Genomic DNA, 16,148 nt, shown 5'->3' on the forward strand with positions numbered 1-16,148 from the left:
TATCAAACTGGGCTACCGTAAAATCCGTCTCTTATTTTCCGTAGCGAAACAAATCGGTCGGCAATCCAATCCGATCCCATCCTCTGGTACACACACAACAAACAGAGACATAACAGGAGATTCACGCTCCTGGCCATCCACCGACCAACTCAACCTAGGAGATGCTTATTACACGCCAACTAGTAATCAATTGACCAGGAGTTTCTTCTCCAAATTGCTGTCCGGGTAGCTGCTACTCCTGCTTATCAGCCGGAGGAGCCTCCTTGCTGGCCGCCGGGATCTCGTGCACCACATCGATGGGCTTGAGCCCTTCCTCCTGCCCCGCCGACTGCCTCAGCTCCACCGTGTGCACCACCGTCTTCTCCGCCGCCGCCGCCGCCGCCGCCGGAGCGTCGTGCGCCGTCGTCGGCGATGTCGCGGCGGCGTCCTTGATTGTTCACCAAAAAAGAAAAAGTTAAATTAAATGGACGACCAAACCAAGTGCTGCGATTAAAGAGCGCCGGCCGGCGTACGTACCTTGGATAAGCTGGTGTTGTTGTTGGTGCTCGACATCTCGGAGAGGAAAAGATGGATGGATCGAAGCCGATGAGGGTTGATTTTTGGAGAGCGTGTGAGTGGGTTGTTTGTTGGGTTTTCCCCCGGTGCCTCCCTATTACTATTTGTAGTGTGGTCGACGAAGCTACGGGAAGGAGAGGGGAGCTGGCGCTCTGTCGGCGGATCAGTGTTGGCTACATCCAGCGGAACTATGTCGACCAAACACCTGTCGTGTCCGGAATAAAACAATCGACAGCTAGAGGGATGTCGGCCGCCCGCCACGTCTTTTTTTCAACAGTGAAACCTCTTCTTTCGAATCTTAGAGGCAACAATTTTGAAGCGTTAACTTGCTATGGCTATGAATATATATACTGATCAATCACTCTTAGTTACTCATAACGGTGTGATTAACGCTCTAAAAGTAGTATAGAGAGAGCGAGTTCTGCTTTTTGTCGCGTTGAACTCTTGATTTTGTGATGCAACTTAACCTCTATTCATCAATTTTACCCTCATTTAGCCAAATATTTGGCAGTTTTTATTCAATCTATTTTTTTCCTCAAACTCGACAGGCCGAACCTAGAACTCAGATCGACATGGCATAACCTGAGAGGTGTAAGGCGCACGCAGGTGGCGTGCGGCTCTAGGCGTGGATACGACAGAATGTATGACAAAGCTGGGAAACATGGGAAAAACAACGAGTGGCTCATCGAGAACTCCAGGGAATCGTCGGAAGCCCGCAGAGAGGGCGCCGAAAGGAGGACCACAACAGTGGAGAGCGGCGGCCAAAGCAGAGCACCGAGGTGATGCGGCAACCGACAGGGAGCACGCGGGGGGTTGGGTGGGCGTGCTGATGTGATAAAAGTTGTCATAGAGCTCTAGAGGTGGACAGAGAAGCTAGGTGCTCACTTGCAGAGCACGAGGTGATGTGGTCGAAAAGTCGTCTATTCCAGCGATGTCACATGGCTCGATATGTCTATTCCTTAGGCAAAAAAAGTAGGGCGATCTTGTAGAGCTCCAGGGCATGGTGGCGTGGCTTGGCCATGAGGTTGGCCTCTATTGCAGATGTTTGTGGTCAACGTTTCTATAACATTGACCCTAAGTAGTATAGGGTAACTTTGAAGTTTGATTTATCTAAATTTCAACCTAAAATAGAAATGTGGTATATCAAAATAAAGTTAACTTATTAATGCAATATTTTGCAATATGTGGCAAGGAGGGCTAATGTCAACCTAATGTGTCCCAAATTCATCGTGCATGAATACAAAATGAGAGTTGTGCCAGAGCCTAAGACGATGCCTCCAATAAGATAATTGCCGCTAATGACACTACCATCATCGAATCATTCGATAGGTTTTTCACATGAGGTTAACTCTAGGCCACACTCACCGAAGCTACTGACGGGAAGGGAACCAAATGCTAATACCTCCACGAAGAACTTTGATATTCCATTGTCACACCATATGAAAACCGTGGAGTGTAGGTGCGGTAGAAAGGGGATACGTCAATAAGGGTTGTTGGACCGGTAAACAGTCTAAATCGGATATGAGTTGCTAAAATAAATGTGTCCTGCCATGTTGGGTATAGCAAGTATTCGTCATGCTTGTTGCTGGCCTGAGCTAGGCTAGCCACATGGACAAGCTAGGACAACAAAAAAGTGTTGGCCATCGCTCTATCCTCGGGATGGAAAGACCCCACACGATCGCAAACAGGGAGACAGCCGTACCGCCGCGACTCTATTCTGCATCTGCGCCACCAGATAAGATGCCGCTACGATATATCAGTCGATTCACATGTGGCTTATTCATCGATTGTCGGACGGAGGCGAGGCGCGCATACCGAAGATCTGCATGTCTATTTTGGCCACTAGGTCCATTGATCATGCTTCCACCGTCGAAGGCATCTACGCCGACGCAAAGCCATGATCAACCACTTGTGGACATAGTCACTGCCAATCACCACTGGTTCGGGCCACCTGTTGTGCTGCCTCAGATCCATGTAGACGTCAGACTGTCATGCACCAAAGGCAACTAGTGGCCTGTGTCGAGTCCCATCGAATCGACGGGAGGACATCATCGCTTCTCCCATTTGCCCATGTTGGCTCCAATGCTCCCCTACATCGGCGATAGAAAAAGGGTGGGAGAAAGAAGGATGATAGACTGGCGGCTAGGGTTTCAGTATGTTGCCCAAAGGACGAGGTGAAGGGTGGTGGACCGGAAACATTTACTTTTATGCATAACTTATACTAATTGTTAAAATAAGTTGCCTAGTACTAGCATGTAAAGGGAGGAGTTGTTAAAAATGAGTTCACATACGTAAAACTATTGCAGAACATGAAGACACTTCACGCGATCGTAGCCACATTCTGCTCGATTAGGCGGACAACAAAAGGTCCGTTTGGTTTCATTGCTTAGCTGGGCTAGCTGGCTATAGCCCAGCTAGTTAACTCCGGCTAGGCCAGGCTTGCCTTGACTACTTATTTGGTTTAATGCTTTTGATGGCAAGGATTAGCTGCTACTCACACGGGATAGCTGTTCGGGAGTAGGAGATTTTTGCGGAACGTGGCTTGCCGTCGGAGGCGAGCCGAATCGGCTATCCCGCTGCAGCTAGAGTTTTCTAGCCCAGGCTGGCTAATTTGCTTTCAAAAACCAGTTAATTTGTTTACCACCAAACAGCAAACCTAGCCCGACAAGGCTAGAACGGTTCTAGCCTAGGTTCCAAACGGACCCAAAGTGTTTGATTCAGAGACGAAAATCGAATGTTCGCTCTTTATAAATTTTGAAAAAGAAGAAGGAAAAATGCTGCTCAGTGTGCCATGTGATGTGATTAACGGAGTACTCCCTCCGTTTTTTTATGTGGGCGCATAAAGATAGAAACCACGGCCTAGCTTTGCATGCGTGGAGAAACGTCACGGAATGGTTGCATGCAAGCTTTCAGTTTCGATCTACTGGTTGCACGGGGAATTAGCTATGCATGCGGTGCTTTTTTTTCCCACGGTCGCATGCGGTGCTTGCTTGCCGATCTGTGCACGAGTGAGTTTGCGCTAATATTCGCGCATGATATTATACGTCCTACATAAAAAACGGAGGGAGTACTAGCGAAGAGGAAAGGAATGAAAAGTTTCCCATGGTTTCCACTTGCTCGTCCGCTTCTTCCTCTCCGCCCCTCCTCTTATTTCGCATGCAACCAATGGACAAGGACGCGCATATTTCTGAAGCACACGGGAGGAATAAGGAGGAGACCACCGATTTACCAAAACAAACTACTCCAATGATCAATCCGAATCAACCACCGGCCAAACCGATGAGCAGCGCCGAAGATCATAAGCCCGCCGATCCACCGTCGGCAGCGGCGTTGGACGACCAGGATGAAGACCAGCTGGTCGACGAGGACGCGGCCATCGTGGAGCTGGTGACGGAGCTGAAGGAGGAAGGCACGACGCTCTTCCGGCGGCGCGACTACGACGGCGCCGCCTTCATGTTCGACGAGGCGATCCGCCTCTCGCCGCGCTGCGCCGCCGCCCGGCCTTCTTCGTCGGCGCGGCCGCAGTCGTCCCGCAACCAGCCGCTGGACGACGAGATCGCGTCCCTCCACAGCAACGTGGCGGCGTGCTACATGCACATGGGCACCGGCCAACCCGACGACGAGGACCGCCATTACCGGCAGGCCATCGAGCGCTGCAACATGGCCCTGGAGGCCTCCCCGCGGTACGCCAAGGCGCTCCTCAAGCGGGCCCGCTGCTACGAGGCCCTGGACCGCCTCGACCTGGCCTGCGCCGACGTGAGGACCGTGCTGGGCCTTGAGCCCAACAACGTGGTCGCCCTCGAGCTCAAGGACAACCTCAGGGAGGAGATGGAGGAGAAGAAGCTCTTGCTCGAACAGGAGGCCCGGTCGCTCGATGACCTCATCGGCCTCATCTCTGCCGCCTCCGAAGACGGCGACGGCCGCAGCAGCAAGACGAATGAGCAGCCCGCCGGTGCGAATTATGGCCTCCTCCAGGACACGCAAGAAATCCACGATGACAAGCATACTAGCTACGACACCAATGGCGGCGAAGGAGCACACTCCAGCTTGTCGGAGGAGGAACATGCCGGTGAAATTGATCAGCTGGATATTAAGGAAGAAGAAGGAGCAGGCACGGATGGCGACGGCGACACCCTAGAGAAGGAGCATGCCGGTGAAATTGATCAGCTGGATATTAAGGAAGAAGAAGGAGCAGGCACGGACGGCGACACCCTAGAGAAGGAGCATGCTGGCATTCCTCGCTTATGATAATCTAAGGCCAAAAAGAAAGAAGGCTCACACCATAATATATCGAAACGACTTCTGGCATCACCGGAGGGATCGGAACCACATTCGTAGGCCGACAATTTTTCTGGATAGGTCGAACTATTGGAAGCAAATGGAAAAGGAACACCGAGTGGAATCAAAGAAAGATTGCTGTTGACTGTGAGGCGATGAAAGAATCTACCGATTTGGCCCAGAATGTTGTTGTTGACTGTGAGGCGAGGAAAGAATCTACCGATTCCGGCCAGAATGTTGTTGTTGACTGTGAGGCGACGAAAGAATCTACCGATTCAGGAACACAAGTGGATGGAACATAAGACAATCACGAGGCAGTAGTGCCGGAACCCGATTTATCGGTTCGGGAACACGACCGTGTCGATCAGTAATGATCGTGGCGTCATCAGTAGCAAGCAAGCATATATATTCATGTTTGTACCGTTATGTACATGGCAAGAGTTGGTCAATTGAGAACCTCAGCACTGCAAAAGTATTGTTATGCAATGTTCCGAATGTATCCACCTTGTTTCATACAATACATAGGACATTGGTTGTTGTTTTCATATTGGAGTCGTCGAGGGAAGTGTCTTCTGTAGACGTACTAACTATGTTTCTATGTATAGTTGGACTTGGAGGTCCTCAACGAGTCTTCCATGGTGAGAACCGCGGTCCAAAGAAACCATCCATCCAAAGTCATATGTTGGATTGTTTGAACCGGTTTGCAGGAGACATTATCAAACCAATAGATCCTTAGTTTACAACTATGCATGAAAAGCTTCGAGGCTCTAAATCGGACCCGACATCTTGCACCATACAGAGGACACACTTGCCGGAGTCTTGAAAAGTTATTCAAGAAGGTCGATACCCAAGTGAAAAAAAGAAAATAGTCAATCATGCTCATCCATTACTTCGGAATGTCACTGAGCATTCTTTTGGTGTGTTGAAGATGAAATGGCGTATCTTTGCACATGTGCCTCATTAGACGATTGAGAATAGTAGTTGTATGCACGGTGCTTCATAACGAGATTAGAGAGTGTTCTATATGACGAAGAGTTTTATAAATGTTATCGTGGTGAGAACTATATGCCTGGGAACATATCTACACCATCTATGGAGCTTACTGGATTTTTTTTTTGGCGGGGAGGAGCTCACTGGACTTCATCTGATACTCCAACACGCCAACATGATTGTGCTTCATGAAAATATTGCAAATTGTTCGATGGGTGTATAGCATGGTTGTATGCCGGGTTTGTAATTTTCTGAGTTTACTATATCAATTATGTATCGAGCTTGTTTATATTTAGAACATGAGTTAGTTATATGTACATCTACGGGGATTCATTTCTATGGTTACAACAAAAATATTTATGATTATGCAAAGAGGTTCAGAAGGATACTAAACTTGCAATCAGTAACGAGGGCAGCCTTATCTATCGTTGTATCTGCTCTTAAACATCATATTTTTCTCAGCATAAAAGACATTTGTGTCAGGAAAAAAAACATGTACTCCCTCCATCCGATAATAAATGACGTGATAAAAATCTATACAGGTTCATATTTTTTATACTTTCTTGTCGTGGTGGTGTCACGGCAGATGTCATAGGATGGCTTAAGTTGGAGCCGATGGACGAAGGAGGAACCGGAGGAGTGAGGACGTGAAGAGAAACACGCACAAGCACACACGGATTTTACTCAGGTTCGGAGCTCTCTTGTAGAGGTAAGACTCCTACTCCTGCTTTTGTATAAGCCGAAATAGCAAGATCTACAATGGCGCTCCTTGAGCAGTATTCTTGAGAAAGAAGAAGAAGATGGGGAAAACCCTAGATGTCTAAGTGTTGGATCCCTCTCCTATGAGGGGTAGTGCTCTATTTATGGACTGCCCATGTCACATTGACATGTGGGTCAAGGGCTAACGTTATCTTCTATGGGCCCCGCCGGGCATGCGTCTTGGTTCCCTCCGGGTGGCACCGCAGGGGACAAGACAACTTTACTTTTCCTGGCGCCCTGCAACAAGTACAGCAGCCGCCTGCTGGCTTCCGTCACTGATTCTCTTTCGGTGCTTCTTTGCGCAGTCGCCTGGCACCGCAACGTAAGCAGCGACCGCTTTTCCGCGATAAAGATAGCGTTGCCTTACTTTGCGCCGTGCGATGAGGATAAGACCGTTGAGACATCTCAGAGCTGGCCGAGATCAGAGTATCCGTCCTTATCCTGTAATCTCGGCCAGGAATCTAGCGAGGACCGTCTTCACTTCTCGTCATCAATCCGCAATTTAGAGCACGCCATTAAGCCTCTCTCTCGTGTCACTATAAAGAGACCCCCTCCCTCTCTCATTTCCCCCGCACCCCCTCGCTCAACCCTGTGCCCACGCCGTGTAATTGCTCGCCGGAGTTTTCCGCTGCTGCCGCCGTTTTTGAGTCACGGTCGTCTCCACGGTGAGCCCCGGTCCAAAAGCTCAAGTTCTTCTTCTTCCTCTCGTTCTTGCGCACGTTTTGACGCGCGCGGTTTCTTGTATGGTGCCCTGTAGCAGCAGGACGCCGCCCGCCCGTCCTCGTCGGAGCTCCCGCGATGCCGCCGCCGCTCGTCGTCGTCCTAGGCGACAACCCCGGCCCCGTCTCGCCAAGCTGTGCGCGTCACCATCTTCGCCTCGCCGCGCCGCCCACGCTCACGCCCTCCCCGGCGCCGAAGACCGCCGGAATGCCATCCGCCGCCCCCGCCCGAACCGCGCCGCCGCCGGAGGTCCACCGCCGGAACCCTAGATCACACAGAGGTGCGACCCACTTTGATGGACATAATCAAAGAAGCCCAGAAAGGTGACTCCGAGATCGATGGGATAAAAGGGAACATGTTAATTGGGAAAGCAAAAGGTTTTCGAGAGGACAGAACCCAGAAATCAGGAAACTGATACTGCAGGAAGCCCACGATTCCCCGTACTCTATACATCCAGGAAATACCAAGATGTATATGGATTTGAAGGAAAAAATTTGGTGGACCGGATTAAAGCGAGACATCGCAGAACACATAGCATTGTGCGATGTATGCAACAAGGTTAAGGCAGAACATCAGAAACCAGCATGATTACTACAACCATTACCCGTACCTGATTGGAAATGGGATAAGATAGGTATGGATTTCATCACCGGACTGCCGAGAACCAGATCAGGTTATGACTCCATATGGGTAGTAGTTGATCGTTTGACCAAGGTCGCACATTTCATACCAGTGAAGACCACCTATACCAGTGCCCAATTAGCGAAACGCTACATGTCCAGAATCGTGTGTTTACATGGAGTACGGAAGAAAATAGTGTCAGACAGAGGTACCCAATTTACCTCGAGATTTTGGGGCCAACTACATGAGTCATTGGGAACGAGACTAGAGTTCAGTACAGCGTTTCATCCGCAAACTGATGGACAGACCGAGAAGGTTAATCAAATCCTCGAGGACATGTTGAGAGCTTGTGCTCTGGATTACGGTTCCAGTTGGGATGATAATTTGCCCTATGCCGAGTTCTCGTACAATAACAGTTTCCAAGCAAGCATTGGAATGTCACCATTCGAGGCATTATATGGGAAGAAATGTAGGACCCCACTGTTATGGGATGGAATAGGAGACCGCAGTCTATTCAGCCCTGACCTGATAAAGGATGCCGAAGAAAAAGTCAGACTAATTCGAGACAGACTGAAAGTAGCACAGTCGAGGCAGAAGAGTTATGCAGACTCAAAGCGTAGGGAAGTTACCTACGAGGTTGGTGACATAGCGTATCTCAGAGTTTCACCGATACGCGGTGTGAAGAGGTTTGGAATCAAAGGTAAACTAGCCCCGCGATTCATTGGACCGTACCGAGTCTTATCACGCCAGGGAGAAGTGGCATATAAGCTAGACTTACCGGAAACTCTGGAAAGCGTCCACAACGTGTCACCCTGACATGGCCGACACCCCGTTGAGGGACACGGTCCCGCTTGAGGAGGTCCAGTTGCAGAGTGACCTCACCTATGAGGAAAAACCCATCAGGATTTCTGATACCGCAGAAAGGCATACCCGCTCCAAGACTATCAAGTTCTGCAAAGTGCAATGGGATCATCACACCGAAGAGGAAGCCACCTGGGAACGCGAAGACGATCTTCGAGAAGACCATCCACACCTCTTTGCTAGCCAACTAGAATTTCGGGGACGAGATTCATCTTAAGGGGTTTAGGTCTGTAACATCCCAATTTTTCCCAAACTTTGCATCACGCATTTGCACTCATAAGCATCATGCTATTTATGCACCTTGAACATTTTAAACCAAGATTCAAAATTTAAAATCCCTTTTATTAAGCTTTTGCCTTTTAATCTTCTTTGTTACCTTTTTGAAATTTCTCAACCCACAGGGTTTGTCAATATAAAGGGGTTTATTGCATCAAGATAAGCTACCCCATAATTTTTGGAATTTAGTTTGGAGTTGAAAAACTATTTTGTTTCTAAATATTGTTGCACCAGAGGCAACTATTTAAGCAAAACTATTTTTAATAATTTGCTTTTGGAAGGAATCAAGTCCCAGATGCTTTAGCATCGAGGGATATGATTTTACAAATTTTCTAAAATTTATTTGGGGTCATTTGGAGTTCAAAATCAAAAGATAGAAGGGAAAACAGAAAAAGTAAAAGAGAAAAGAAAAAGAACAAAAAAAGAGAGAAACCAGACCGGCCCGGCCAACTTGGACCGAACCGGCCCAGTCGCGCCCGAACCACGTGCACCCGCACCAGCCCGGCGCGGCCCAAACCGCGAACCGGCCCAGCAACAGCTCGCCCCGCCCAGCGCCGCCGCCCGCGCGCCCGCAGTCGGTGACAGGTGGGGCCCACCTATCAGTCTTCGTCTTCCTCGGCCGAGAATCTAGCGAGAACCGTCTTCACTTCTCGTCATCAATCCGCAATTTAGAGCACGCCATTAAGCCTCTCTCTCGCGTCACTATAAAGAGACCCCCTCCCTCTCTCATTACCCCCGCACCCCCTCGCTCAACCCCGTGCCCACGCCGTGTAATTGCTCGTCGGAGTTTTCCGCAGCCGCCGCCGTTTTGGAGTCACGGTCGTCTCCACGGTGAGCCCCGATCCAAAAGCTCGAGTTCTTCTTCTTCCTCTCGTTCTTGCGCACGTTTTGACGTGCACGGTTTCTTGTATGATGCCCTGTAGCAGCTGGACGCCGCCCGCCCGTCCTCGCCGGAGCTCCCGCGCCGCTGCCCCCGCTCGTCGTCGTCCTCGGCGACCGCCCCGGCCCCGTCTCGCCAAGCCGTGCGCGTCACCATCTTCGCCTCGCCGTGCCACCCACGGCCACGCCCCCCCGACGCCGAAGACCGCCGGAACGCCGTCCGCCGCCCCAGCCCAAACCGCGCCGCCGCCGAAGGTCCACCGCCGGAACCCTAGGATCACCGGAGGTGTGCCCGACACATCTTGACCGTAGGATCTCGGCCCACGGCGGAGATTAAAACATTTTAATCGAACGAGTAGCGACGAATCGCGTGGTGACACGTGGCAATGTATAAAATGCAATTTTTATTCCCGGATGAATTAAATGGTAAAATTGCAGAAAAACCCTTGGAACTTCAAATACTCATAACTTTTGAACCGTTTGGCCAAATTTGATGATCCGCACCTTTTTGGAATCCTCATGACATGTAGAAAGTTTTGGCACAGTTTGTTTTCAGTTTTGGACAACTGAAACAGGACCAAGTGACAGAATGCTCCACTTTGAATGTAATCACTTAAAAATTGATTTATAAATATTTTGGACGATTTATCCACTCTTAAAATTTCTTAGAGGCACCCTCTACCCAGTGTAGCCAGAAGAAAAAGGTTATGTATAAAAAATGAATGTATCACCAACGTTGGTATAATCTTGCTTAAAATGGAGTAAACTGGCGTATTTTAATGATTTCTAGGTGGCACCACATGAACATGATCTTAACATTACACCACATAGATTTAAATCACTAAACTAGCTATTTGTGACAGGAACAAGTTTTAGGTTGCATCATGTGCATAGCATCATGGCATATTTCATTTGATTGCTAGTATGTATTGGATGGTTGTTTATTTCGGTTATACGTTTTTGTGGTTAGATTTTACGGAGTGCGAACCCGGTCTTTGCGACGAGTGTGAGAACAACAACAACCTTGGACAAGGCAAGTTCATCTTGCTCATGAATCACCTATCATCGTACTTTTTTTTTCATTCCTATATGCATTGGAGTTGTTTGTAGAACTGCATTAGGATTATATTATTATATTTATGCTAGCTATGTTGTCCTAATAGAGTAGATTTTCCTCGCTGTGAAATCCCCACCAATAGCCATTGTATTAGTTTACGCTTAGCCGTGCTATGTAAATATGCATGGGAGGGAACCACTTTCATTCTAGAAATATTGTTGGAATAAAATTGTTATTTTGGAAGTATGGTTAAAATCAACCCCTAATGAACCATTCTGGGTGGGCGGCTTTGAGTATTATGGTTGTACGTGGCGTCAAATCCATTTCTATGGGGCCCGCTGAGTCGTCTCTTCGTGGATTCGGGGAGCGCCTGCGTCACAAATGTGGAATGCCATCCGGGGTAACTAGAGGCTGATTTGGGTTCCTATTTAATTGCTTGCAGTACAACCACATGCTATATTGGCTCTGGTGAGAATAGAGTATGTTGTATGAACCTAGACCCGAGGAATTGTAATGATGTAGCCGTGTAGGTGGAGCGTGATTCTCTCTTGGTCTAGAGAATTACTTCTGAAAATCTCGTAATCGACGCCGTTGCTACTCTACCTCGAGGACAGCAAGGGATTAATCCGTCGGTTTCTTGTGGGGAATGTGTACAACCTCTCGAGAGTGTCAAAACTAAGTACTTAGCCGTGTCCCCGGTTATGGACGAATTATGAGCAGTTGGATATGGAAACTAAGTAAAGTCTCACTCATTCAAATTTCTAAATAAAATGAATGGTTTAAACTTGGGTTAGGAGCATTGATGTGTCTACTCAATGTCCTTAGATTTAAATAGGAGCATCGGTGTGTCTACCCGATGTCCAATAGATTTATAATACTGTAAAATTTAATTGTAGTAGGATAAAAATGTTATGTTAATTTCTTCCATGCCAGAAAGCCGGATCTCCACATAGCCAATAATTGCATATAATTGTTAGGATCTGTTATAATCCCCGGTGAACTTGCCAATACATTCAATGTATTGACCCTAGTGGCTGCAACCTTTAAACTGTTGCAGGGAATTCCGACGATTCGTAAGTTTACGTTGTTGGGTCACGAGCCTACATTCCAACATGCGCTCTCTGTGGCGTTGAATTGGCTCAATATTTTCCTCGCTTTTCCGCTGTTGAACAATTTATGTTATTTTTAAATGCTAACCCGAGTGGTCATGCAAAGTTGTAAGTATTATAAAGTTCTGGATGATTACGTTATAATAAAATTTATCGACCTTTGTTTCTCGATATTCCGACATACTAAGCCGGTGTGCTTATTCAGCATTGAGCCGAGATTCTTTTCCCCTACATGGCCGACAGCAGAAAACTCGTTTATGCCGACATTAGTGCCACCTGTCGTTTGTACTCTGCACTCCGCTTAAATAACGGGAAGATAAGACCCGAAGTACTGCCGGCGCGCCCTTTGAGGCGAGCGCGTCGTCCCATCGGACAGTAAAACTAACAGGCCATTAAGAGAGGAATTTTGGTTCCCACGCGGATCCTTATCCTCCCAGATTCGACGAGATTAACTACGCCACAGCGCGCGGTAACCGAGCACGTGCGCGTTAAAGGGGTTGATTGCCCCCATGATCGTGCGCGGCCCTTCCGTTGGCCACAGGGATCATGGGTGCTGAAGATCCACGCCCCCTTTAGTGCGTTGCGGGTATAAAAAGAGGGAGGGGGCGAGGGAGAAAAACCCTTCGCACTCCCCCAACCTTCTCGCTCTCCTCTGCTCTTCTCTGCTTCTTGCGCGCTCCGCCATTGCCGATAGCTCCGAGCTCTTCCGCCGCTGCGCTTCCTTGCTCCCAGCAACCGAGCTCATCGCCGTATCCTCGCGCGCACTCGCTTGGCTCTCCGCCACCGTTTCCTTGCTCGCTTGAGCCTTGCACCACCACCTCTTTGCCGGAGAAGCTAACGCTAGATCTATTTTCCAACAATGGCTTTTTCTTCCCGTGACGCCGCCGCCGTCGACCCCGCTGCTCAGCACACCGAGGAGGAGACGGGCTCGGAGCGAGCTAGCTGGGATGGCTCCAACGTCTCCCCGGCAGACATCGAGTGGCTCCGCCGCTCCCGATGGATTCTAGAAGATGTGGAGTGCCAGATCCCCGGCGACGAGACTGTGCCGGCACCCGAATCTGGGGAGCATGTCTTCTTCCTTGCTCATTTTGAACGAGGGTTCGCTCTGCCGGCTAGTGATTTCACTACGAAATTCTTAGACTTCTTTGGCCTTCTGCCGCACCATCTTCCGGCAAACGCCATCCTCACACTCTCGGCGCTTGTCACTTGCTGCGAGGCCTATCTCAGCCTCTGGCCTTCTCTCGACTTGGGGGCCAAATACTTTATGTTCCGGCCCCAAGTTCTCCCCGACAAAGAGAATCCCGGTGCCGCCAAACCCATGACCCAGTGCGGCGTCGCCACCGTGATACCCCGCCGAGGCTCAGCCTTTCCTCGGATCCAAGGTCTTGAGTCCTGCAAAAAGAGGCTCAAGACCTTCTTCTATGTCAAGAACTCCTCCGACACCGACAAGATCAACTTGCTAGGATTCGTAGTCGGCCCTCTGGAGGAGAAGAAGAACTGGAAGTATGATCCGAAGGACAGCCTTCTCGAGATCAATGACATCCACGCCGGCATCCTCGAACTCAAGGCAGAAGGAATGACGGCTGATGATCTGCTGACCACCTTTGTGTACGGGCGGTTGTGCCCGCTCCAGCGCCAGACGCACAAGATGTGCTTCTACGGCGGTCAGTTCAATCCGAACCGGGTGTCAACCCTCCGGCTTGACCAGGCTGAGGTCCGGTGCCGGGTTAAGGCAATCGCGAAGATGAGTATGCCCGAGCGCTGGGAATGGGGTCTGCCGGCGTACAGCCGGAAGCAACGTCTGCCCCCGGTGAGTTTTTATTTATATGTGTCTTCTGTCCTCGTCTGACATATGGTTATGCCGGCCCTCATTTGACCTAGACTTATCTCGGTGCAACTTGATTCTTTTGTGGAGAGGTTCACCCTTTAGCGCAACGAAGACGGGAAATCCCCGGATAAACGCTTTGGGAGCCAACGTATGACCATCGACCATGAAGATCCGGACTCGGAGGATCAGATGCCGATCGCTCATGCCGGCCCCCGTCGCACCGAAGGTAATAACTCCGGTATCCTCTCCTAGTTATTATAACACTTATCATTAAAATGCTCATATCCGCATTAATTCGAGAACAGCCGACTCGGACAATCCCGCCGCAGCTGAGGCGTCGGATCCAGCTGCCGCCGCGGCGCCAGCCCGTGAAAAACGCGCTGCCGAGAAGGACCTTCCGAGAACTATGAAGCGGAAGAAAGTCGCCTCTCGTGGACCAAAGCCGAAGCCCATGACCGTTGGGTAAGGCTTACGACACCTCAATCCTTGATGTTGGTTTTCTTCTTAACTATCATGAAAATAACCAACTCTCATTCCTGCAGAGCGGCTCTGACGGCCTCTCAATCTCTGACGTGTATTGCGTCTGAGATCCCGGTAGCTGCATCTCCTCATGCGATGCTGAACCCACAACTCAGGCCGCGGGAGAGGCCGAGATGCTGTGGATCCGACATCTCCCGTCCGGGATGTCGGCCCGAGCATCGACGCTTCGAGCGTCGCACAAGCCGGGATGTCCGCAGCCGGGACTGCTCCTTCATCGGCGGCAACCGAGACACAAACGGAGCCGCCGGTCACGGAGACTCCCCAGCAGCCGGCCACAGAACCACAAGGACTCCAAGGACCGCAGACCACAACAACACCGTCATCACCGCCACCGCAGCCGCAAGCTACTCAACTAGCGGCTGCGCAAGCTAGGAGAACCAGGAGCTCCCCTATCCCGGCTGGGCAAGCGCCTCCTAGTTCCTCCAGCTCAAAATCAGCTCAGGGAGTTCCCCTCAGGACGGCCAGTGGGCATAGCTGGGGGTCGCTGGACCAGTTCGTAATGGACTGGCACATCGCCGACAGCTATGAGGTGAACTCCAGCACCCTCCAGACAGCGCGGCAGAGCCCTCTGGTGTGGCCCGCACCCATAGCGACTCCGGAGTCCGTGTCGGCCCGAATGTTTCAGGCAAGAATCGCCTTGTTTCAATCCAGCCGCGCTGCCGAGGTATGAAAAATTTCCTTGAAGTTTTTTAGTCTAATTCTAGTATCTATACTTCTAGTCCCCGAGGTTTAGGGCGAGTAAGAATTGGTCGACCTGAAGCTTGTCTTAGAAAACTTCAAACACTCAGCCACACTTTTAAAAACTTCAAACACCAATCCCCGAGATTCAGGCCGGGTTTAGAATAGTCGGCCTGAAACTTAAAAACTTGAAACACTTATTCCCCGAGATTCAGGGCGGGTTTAGAATAGTCGGCTTGAAGCTTAGAAACTTCAAACACTTATTCCCCAAGATTGAGGCCGGGTTTAGAATAGTCGGCCTGAAGCTTAGAAACTTTAAACACTTATTCCCTGAGATTCAGGTCAGGTTTAGAATAGTCAGCCTGAAGCATAGAAACTTCAAACACTTATTCCTCGAGATTCAGGTCGGGTTTAGAATAGTCGGCCTGAAGCTTACAACTGTTGACTTCCCCCTGCAATAGAATTAACTGTTGATTATTGTCTTGCAGACCTGCATGAACAAGCACACCGCTACCTTTAAGGTCCTGCTGGCGAAGCACAAGAAGCTGGCGGCAGAGCACAAGGCCTTGGTAGCCGAGCGCCAGAGCCAGAGTAAGTACATTTTTATTGACATAAAGACTTTGTCCGAGTATTAATGCACTGCAAAAACTGATACATGCTCTTGTTTACAGCTGGGGACAATGCTCAAGTATCTGAGCTCTTGAAGCATGTCGCCGAAGTACAAGGTATAGGCTTTTCCTTATCTCGGGTTTCATCCATCTTAAACTTAAACTTCTGTAACACACGTCTGCTAAAGAGATGAGAAAACTCGGCTAGAAGAGCAGCACCGGGACAAAGTGGCCCGGCTAAAAGCACAGCTCGAAGGTCAGGCAGAGGCGCATAAGACCGAGGTAGGTCAACTTACCTCGGCTCTCTCCGCCCAAGGTGACGAGAAGATCCGTGTCGTCGCACGGTGCTCCGACACCGGGGGCGTGCGGCCACGGCCCCCTTTTAGGTT

The 16,148-nt window shown here is 49.8% G+C and overlaps 2 protein-coding genes across 2 annotated transcripts; one reads left to right on the forward strand and one right to left on the reverse strand.

The window, feature by feature from the left end:
* Positions 1-679, reverse strand: LOC104584407. Its single transcript, XM_010239005.3, has 2 exons — positions 517-679; positions 1-427 (listed from the first exon to the last, which is right to left on the reverse strand). The coding sequence occupies exons 1-2, from the start codon at positions 550-552 to the stop codon at positions 233-235; spliced, it is 231 nt and encodes a 76-aa protein (XP_010237307.1). The 5' UTR covers positions 553-679; the 3' UTR covers positions 1-232.
* A 3,041-nt stretch (positions 680-3,720) lies between these two features.
* On the forward strand, positions 3,721-4,803 carry LOC100824212 (HSP-interacting protein). Its single transcript, XM_003575515.3, has one exon. It carries the CDS (start codon positions 3,721-3,723, stop codon positions 4,801-4,803), a length of 1,083 nt encoding a protein of 360 aa, XP_003575563.3.
* The last annotated feature ends 11,345 nt before the right edge of the window (positions 4,804-16,148 follow it).

This window comes from Brachypodium distachyon, chromosome 4 (genome assembly GCF_000005505.3).
Source record: "Brachypodium distachyon strain Bd21 chromosome 4, Brachypodium_distachyon_v3.0, whole genome shotgun sequence".
Lineage (NCBI taxonomy): Eukaryota > Viridiplantae > Streptophyta > Magnoliopsida > Poales > Poaceae > Brachypodium > Brachypodium distachyon.

Coding starts and splice junctions, on each gene's coding strand:
- LOC104584407 (XM_010239005.3), bottom strand. CDS start 552: ATGTCGAGCACCAACAACAACACCAGCTTATCCAAG. Junction 428..516: donor ACAACACCAGCTTATCCAAG/GTACGTACGCCG, acceptor TGAACAATCAAG/GACGCCGCCGCGACATCGCC.
- LOC100824212 (XM_003575515.3), top strand. CDS start 3,721: ATGGACAAGGACGCGCATATTTCTGAAGCACACGGGAGGAATAAGGAG.